Consider the following 8,512-nt stretch of genomic DNA (forward strand, 5'->3'; position numbering starts at 1 on the left):
TATTTAAATTAGCGCTATCACATTAGACAGATATGATAGCTCTACATGCAGAAATGTTTTTTCCCAGTAAATTTTTGGACACCATGATAGAGCTCATCAGGCTCTTGTTTGTTTCTGTCGTGTTAGTCACACCTTGACGGAACAAAAAAACTGAATTCAGAATGCAGATAGAAAAAGAACCTTGCACAGATTATATTGGATGCTGCGGCCTTATTGGGAGGAAAATTTAAAGTAAACCTGTCATGCTGCCTAAACCACAGGTCATTAGGGCAGTCCCCGGCGGCTTCTCTTTACCCCACCTGTTTATATATAGGACGAGATCTATAATCCAAGGCCAGTATAGTGGGGAGAAGCTGTCAAGGACCACCCTAAATACTTATTGCTTAAGCTTGTGAAAATGATGGCAGATTCCTTTTTACAACATTGGGTTTTTATACATTTAACATATACACATATCTTTGTACCATAGGCGGCATACTAATGTATGGAGCTCTCTTGCTGTTCGAGTCTGAATTTGTCCATGTCGTCGCAATCTCCTTCACTGCCTTGATTTTGACCGAATTGCTAATGGTTGCATTAACTATAAGGACATGGCACTGGCTAATGGTTGTAGCCGAATTTTCCAGCCTTGGCTGTTACGTGGCATCACTTGCATTCCTTAATGAATACTTTGGTAAGTGTGATTTTTCTGTCTTCTGTCCTGTAGTTTATTATTTCTGTTGTTTCAATATGTTATTGCTCATACATCTCAGACTCCTAATGCTGGGTTCGCACTGTGTTTTTACTGTCTGTTTAATATATATATTTAAAGGAAAAAGAGAATGCAAAAACGGACATTGTTGTATGCCATACTCCAGAATCCGTTTTCCATTGATTTTTATTGATTTACATAATAAAAAAATTAAACAGATTGAAACTTTTTGTTGCTTTTTTGAGGTACATAAATTTTTTCTGTACTTTAAAGCTAATTGTACTGAAAGGAAAACAGTCAAGTGGATGTAAAAACGCAGTGTGAAACTAAACTAATACGGATTAACCTGTGACATATATTTTCCTGGCTTAATAACATCTCTGTAACTTCTTTTTTTTCTCTGCTGCTCTCCTTTATCCCATTCAGGCCTTGGTAGAGTTTCATTGGGAGCTTTCTTAGGTAGGTGAGATTGTGTCAATTAAGTGTACTTGTTGTGGCACAGTTCAGGTTATTTCTATGTGAAGTACAAGTACATCCTATTATTATAGTGTAAGGAAAACTATTTACCGCTTATTGTTCTATTGATCATAACTTCTATGGTATCTTTAAGGCATGTCCCATGTTTATTAAAGTGTACTCAAACTTTTATACAACCTCTAACTCATCATAGTGACATGAAAAAAGTCCAGCAGCTGAGACCTTACCAACACTAGAATTGAAGGACAAAAGCACTCAGCTGAATGCTTTGTCCCTTTATTTTTGTTTTACTTTTCTCAGAAGGACGAGCCCGGGAGTCCTGGGAGTACCGTTCCAGGTGCCATAACAATCCCTGTGTAACAGACTATACCTTATAAAATAACTGTTTAAAGGACAACTCCCGTGGGACCCCCCCCCCAAAAAAAAAAACACAGACACACACAGACACCATACTCACCATTTCTCCGGTGACGATCGCCACTCCATTCGCCCGCCGTCCGCCTCACCATCACCGCCGTCCAGCGTCCAGCGATGTCTCTGACTTCCGGGTCCTGGGGATGGAAAAGGCTGCCAGTGCGCTTGCGCAACGGCAGCCTTTTCATTGGCTGGAGCGCATCACATGGCTTCCAGCAACCTCAGCCAATCAGGGCTGAGCAAGCTGGAAGCCATGTGATGCGCTCCAGCCAATAAAAAGGCTGCTGGTGCGCATGTGCACCAGCAGCCTTTTCCGTCCCATTCACTCTCTATGAAGACGCCGAGGAGGAAGAAGACCCGGACCGCCCCCCGGCTCTGACGTCGTCGTCACCAGATGCCGCCCGGGAGAAGAGGACCGTGACGATCGTAATAGGTAATGTATATATTCTTTAACTTCCGGGCGGGGGGGGTCGGGGGTCCGAAAGTGGGGGAAGGGGGCCAGACCGGGTATTTAACCACATTACAAAGTTATATAACTTTGTAATGTGTGTTAAATAAGCTAAAATAAATTTTCGTGGGAGTTGTCCTTTAATACTTTAAAAGGGTTGTCCGAGTTAAAAAAATTTAAGCCATGCTGCAGGGGACATGTCAGTGATATATACTTACCTGTCTGCTGCCGCCGCAGCTGTCATGTCCTGGGCCATGTGCTCTCCACCACTGTCAACGATTACAAAACATCTTGTGATGTCCCCGTTCCCTCTGGAAATGACAGCTCAGTATACATGTAGACAGTATAGCGTCTATGCTGAGCTTACATTTCTGGTAGGAGCTGCATGTCACCAGATGTTTTGGAATTGCTGACAGCAGAAGAGAGCGGGCGGCCCGGGACCTGGCAGGTAAGTATATATCAATGGCATGTCCCCAGCAGCATGGCTAAATATCATTTTATCCCAGACAACCCTTTAAGGTAAATTCATGCATCAAATTGTCTAATGTAAGCACTGCCTGTATTCAAATTAAATCAGAATGAATAGAATTATCTGGGGAAAAAGTGCCACCTTTTTGAGTAGAAGAGATAAGAAAGTCTTCCCATCAGGTGCCTGTGAAGACCCTCTGTTGTCTGCTGTGGCACAAAGGTCTATTCTGAGCTTTCTTAATGCTTCACCTCTCTCATCGAGCCCATTTTTTTTAACAACTTGTCCTTTTATGTATTAATATGCATTTCATTGACTTTAGAAAGAGCATTGAACTTGTTCACAAAATGTATTTCAAGAAAAAAACAGACATTGACGTAAACGCAAATAAAGGACCAATGACTGGCTCATATAGCCTAGCATTTTTGTATATCTAGGACAATTGGTTGGTGATTGTCATTTCATAAAACCTTATTAAATGACATGAAGACATATCAAAAGCTTTCAACATTGGGGGACTGGGTGCTGAGACCCCAGCTGAGCAATAGAACATAGAACAGTGGGGCAAAGTATGTGGCTGCGCGATGTGTCTTCCTGCTGTCTCATGAAAATGGGCTCCATAGAAAGGGAGACAGTGGGTTGATAGAGCACTCAGCTATGTGATTGTTACTGCTGATTTTAATGGTGGGTGCGGGTCCCAGCACCCAGACCCCCCACTACTGAAAGCTTTGGCTTATGACTTGTAAAATGTTTTCTGAGATAGAATGTTACTATATTCAGCATGTTGTTTGTGTTGGCTTCTCAGTTACTCTAATACTAAACCTGTTGCTCCTTTCCATATCACAGATGTTGCATTTATTACAACGCTAGCCTTTCTGTGGAAAGTATCGGCCATCACAGTTGTCAGCTGTCTTCCCCTCTACATTTTGAAGTACTTGAAGCGCAAATTCTCACCACCAAGTTACTCCAAGCTTTCATCCTAGTTATGAACCTAGGGAGTTCCAGTCATAACATGCCTCATATTGCCTCGCTGTGTTGTAATGACTTATGAATGAGATAGCGACAGGAGGTAAAAGAGGAGAAGAGCACAAGAGAAGACTTTTATATAATTCCCAATGTTATAACTGATACAAGTCAGTAAGAAGGAGGATGAAATGAATATATCCGAACTGATTTACATTCTGTTGTTGATTTAGTACGCATGGAATCCTGACATTGTTACTGGTTTATTTTATCTCCATATTACCATGACACAATCCTACAGTCCCACATAACCTTAAGCTCCACATTATCTTTATAATTCCCTTGTATGCTGCTAATTTATTTGTTAATTTTGATAAACCTGCACTAGAGGATATGTATCTACAATGCAATAGTATTACTATGAAAAGGAATGTTGTCCTTATATTGTGTTTCAGATCGAGAATACTAAATTACTACACTTTAAAGGGTTTCTAAGCAGATGCAACCTTTCCTGTATGTTAATATACAGTTTAGTGTACAGTCCAGCTTCAGTACATCACTTAAAAATAAAGCACTGGAAAGATGGTACTTTGTGTCTCCAACTTATGAAAGTGGATACGCTGTATTCTAAGTAGCACATTGTTAGAACAATATCCTAAAACAGAACCTATAACTCCCATATAAAACCAGTATAACCTGTTAATGGCTCTAATACCAGAACACTTCTTAATATTATGCTTTAGCTTTTTAATATATGCTATGACTAACCAAAGCCCATTGGAGCTGTTCTACATGTTATGTCTGTTATTATTGAAACATTTCTTGTGCCAAAGGAATTGTTCATTACAGAAACATTAAATTAGATAATTGTTATTTATGTAGCCCCTTAATGTACTGTATGTACTTCCAGTCGTAATATAAGGAAGTCTGTTTAGAAGAATCTATAGAATAGCAGTCATATCTGGTTATTTCTTTATGCAACCCTACAGTTATAGGGAATTATCTTTTCATTGTTGTATACACCAATCAATGAAAACATTAACGGAATGTTCCAGGCTAGAAGGTTTTTTTGCAAATGTCTCCCAGTGCAATGAAATTAAAAAAGAAAACCTATACTCACCTGACCTGACTTCCTGCTGCTGCCGTCCAGTCTGTGCCCAGTTTCCCACGCTCTCCTTTTGCATTTTATTCATGTAGACGTGGCCACCATCAGAAATTTTGGGGCCCCATGCAGCCAATGACGCACTCAAAGCTTAGACGTGACCATATTATTAAAATGTAACATTTATTAATACCCAATAAAAGAATAAGCTTAACATGAAGATCAATGTGACACTATAAAAACACAGTCAATGTCACCAGTAAATGAAGTGTATGGATATGCCAGCCCACACAGGCCCTGCCTATACTGTAGTAGCTAATAGAACAATACTAGTGACCAAGTGCTACATTTTAGGGTACAAACACACACACCGTATACGCAGCAGATACGCAGCAGATCTGCAGCAGACTTGGTGGTTCAGATTTGATGCTGTGTTGTTATTTAGATCTATAACTCCCCAAGAAGAAAAAAGCATATGCACAAAGAGGTAGCACATCACAAAAAATACTTTATTTAAAACATTATAGAAATATCATAACAAAAAGACTATGCAGGAGTAAAGCAATAAGGGAGACAAACCCCAAACATTACCCTACATTAAAACCACTTAAAATGTCAACATAAGACCTGCCGGCGTACCAGCCAGATCTATAAAACCACACTGACCCCGGACCATATGAATAATATTGGGATATAGCAAAACTGTCCAAGTAGAGTCCCTATAACAAGTCACATCACACACACTGTGGTTTAGGTATTGGACAGAGAAATAAAAACGATCCCCATATGTAGTCCTACAATATAGAAAACGGGTCAGATAGGCAAGAGTCACCCTAAGTTATTTAGATCTAATCTGCTGTGTATCTGCTGCCTATCGCAGTAGTAAATACGCTGCGTATACGGTGTGTGTGTTTGTACCCTAAAGCTTCTTTGCCCCTCAACTAATTTCACTTTGCAAAGAACATCATCAGGAGCATGGCTTATATCATTTCTCCCCAAAACAGTGCCACATTTGTCCCCAGTTTGGGTGCGGTACTGCAGCTTATTTCCAGGAGTATAGCTCTTAATTTATTTTCACTGCTTTGGGATGCATTAGCCAAAAATTCCTCCCAGCCCAGGAAACCTCTGTAGAATCACCTATCTAACATAGTGTAGCTCCCCATTGTACTGTTGAAGCAGCTTTGATCCATCAAGGTATGGATTTCAGAAGACCTCTGAAGGTGTCTTGAAGCATCTACTGCTAATTTCTTAATTCCAGATACTACAATTCCTGTAAGTTACAAGGAGGATGCTCTGTAGATCAGATTACTAAACAGTGCCTGCAGCATTATCCTGCTTTAAAAAACCACTGCTGTTAGAGATTACATTTGCCATGATATATTATACTTGGTTTGTAACAATGTTTGGGTAGGTAGTATGTGTCAAAGTAATATCCATATGAGTGCCGGGACGTATGATTTTAGCAGAACATTGCCCACAGCATCATACTGCCTCAGCAGACTTGCCTTCTTCCTATAGTGCATCCTGGGGAAATCTATCCCCCAGGTTTGTGACACACGCACACAGCTATCCACATAATGTTAAAGAAAATGGGATTCATCAGGCAAGGCCACTTTCCAACATTATTTCATGTTCCATCACAGATGGTCCCATGCCCATTGTAGGTACCTCCTTTCCTGGACCTCTTTTGGTAGGAACTAACCACTGCATGTAAGGAAAACCCCACAAGACCTACTGCTTTGGAAATCCTTTGACTCGGGCATCTGGCCATCAAAGTTTTGCTATTGGCCAATTTGCTCAGATCCTAACACAACACTTGTCTATTTTTATAACATGTCAACTCCCAAGAGCTAACTGTTAACTTGCAACCTCTGTATCCCACCCCTTGACAGATTGTCACAAAATAACCAATGTAATTCACTTAATTTGTCTGTAGTTTTTAAAGGGGTTATGCCCTGTTGGGAGGGTTTTTGATAATGTTGCTCAGGTTGGAGGGAAAATAGCAAAGTGTGTTCTTACCTGGCCCACTCTCCCATTGCTGCTGGTCACCACTGCTGTCCTCTTCTTCCTGGTCCTTGTGATATGCCATGCAGACAGAAAATGCCAGCTCAACCAGTCATTACACTCAGCACTGGGGGAGCGGGCTGGGTAAGTATACTTTTTTTGTTGTTTTTCCTGAAGCCCCTGCAACATATCTCAAACCATCCTTGCCCAAATAACCCCCCTATGGCTAATGGGCATACATTACTGCTGAATAAGTTACATATAATAAATGTGTCTAAAAATGACCACACTTAATCCGCACCATTTTTTTTTATACTAAAGTGTTTGTTAGAGTAGTTGCAAATGTGGCTAAAACACAGAAAAGTTGAAGAAATTAGCTAATTAACTTTTTTTTTTTCCAGCTTCCATGTCTTGTTAAATTCCCCCTTTGTGTCTTTTTAGACTGCAAAAGTACAATATGGTGCACTATATAGCGCTGTCCACTCTATGTTTGGGGCTGCGTATCAGTGTAGAGCTACTACTTGCATGTAGCTCGCAATGGTAACAATATAAAACAAGGTATCTGATCGCGCTCCTCTAAATTGCTAAGTCCTCAGGGCGTTGGCTTGAAGTATTGCCTATTAATTCTCAGGCTGTGTGCACTATGGTTAATCTTCTCACTACAATGGAGTGTGGAAGATATATATAGAGACACAAATAGTATATATTAAATGATAGATATTATGTTTAGCATAGATAGTAGTGTTCCCCTAATCACAGCAGTATACTCTCCAAGGTCAGTTTGTATACTTATGAAATGGAGCTAACATAAATGCACTCACCCTCTCACTGTGAGTCCTGATTCGCTCCAGTAGTACAGCAGTTTTTGTCTGTTGTTCCAATATACAAAACAATACTTTGTTTGCTGTTCTAATCCTCTGTGATGGCTAGCAGTCCTTGATCCTCAGTTCTTTGCGTCCGGAGGAGCACGTCCCGGCCGGTGACTGCTCTGTTATCCGGTACTTTTGTAGAGCAGGTAAGTCTCTCAGAAACTCAAAGTCTCAGAAGTTCAGTGTTCAGTCTACTACTGGTTCCTGAAAGGGTCAGAATACCTCCGACATGTTTCCAGGGGGACGCCCCTCTTTCTCAAGGAGGTATTCTGACCCTTTCAGGAACCAGTAGTAGATGTGACGTCACACTGAACTTCTGAGACTTTGAGTTTCTGAGAGACTTACCTGTTTTACAAAAGTACCGGATAGCAGAGCCGTCACCGGCCAGGACGTGCTCCTCCGGACGCAAAGAACTGAGGATCAAGGACTGCTAGCCATCACAGAGGATTAGAACAGCAAACCGAGTATCGTCTTGTATATTGGAACAACAGACAAAAACTGCTGTACTACCAGAGCACATCAGGACTCTGCTATGTAATCACAGTGAGAGGGTGAGTGTGTTTATCTTTGCTCCATTTCATAAGTATACAAACTGACCTTGGAGAGTATACTGCTGTGATTAGGGGAACGCTACTATCTATGCTAAACATAATATCTATCATTTAATATATACTATTTGTGTCTCTATATATATCTTCCACACTCCATTGTAGTGAGAGGGTTAACCATAGTGCACACAGCCTGAGAATAAATAGGCAATACTTCAAGCCAACGCCCTGAGGACTTCGCAATTTAGAGGAGCGCGATCAGATACCTTGTTTTATCTTTTTAGACTGCCACAACTCACAATTCAACAAACACTGTGACATAGATAGTTATTAGTCAGATGTCTATGCAGAAGATGCAAATGATCAAAGCGTTGTTAGTTTTTATTTTACCATTGGCACCAAACTTTAATGTCCAATCTGATTATTGATGTCTGATGTCTACAGATCTGATTATTGATGCAGTAACTCTATCTCTATCTCTAGAGAGATTGTCAGAATTATGGCAGACATAACATGATCAAATAGCCACT

At 40.6% G+C, this 8,512-nt stretch overlaps 1 protein-coding gene across 3 annotated transcripts in view; it reads left to right on the forward strand.

Annotated features, from left to right (window-relative positions):
• ATP9B (ATPase phospholipid transporting 9B (putative)) overlaps positions 1-7,137 on the forward strand; it is a 242,507-nt gene extending 235,370 nt beyond the window's left edge. For 2 of the 3 annotated variants that reach the window (XM_069957885.1, XM_069957883.1), the window contains exons 28-30: positions 470-673; positions 1,118-1,150; positions 3,343-7,137. In XM_069957885.1, coding sequence (XP_069813986.1) covers positions 470-673; positions 1,118-1,150; positions 3,343-3,479 — 374 coding nt within the window. In that variant the 3' untranslated portion in view covers positions 3,480-7,137. The remainder of the gene's footprint in view (positions 1-469; positions 674-1,117; positions 1,151-3,342) is intronic. The other variant, XM_069957884.1, reaches the window with a different exon arrangement.
• Positions 7,138-8,512: the final 1,375 nt, after the last annotated feature.

This window comes from Dendropsophus ebraccatus, chromosome 2 (genome assembly GCF_027789765.1).
Source record: "Dendropsophus ebraccatus isolate aDenEbr1 chromosome 2, aDenEbr1.pat, whole genome shotgun sequence".
NCBI classification, from domain to species: domain Eukaryota; kingdom Metazoa; phylum Chordata; class Amphibia; order Anura; family Hylidae; genus Dendropsophus; species Dendropsophus ebraccatus.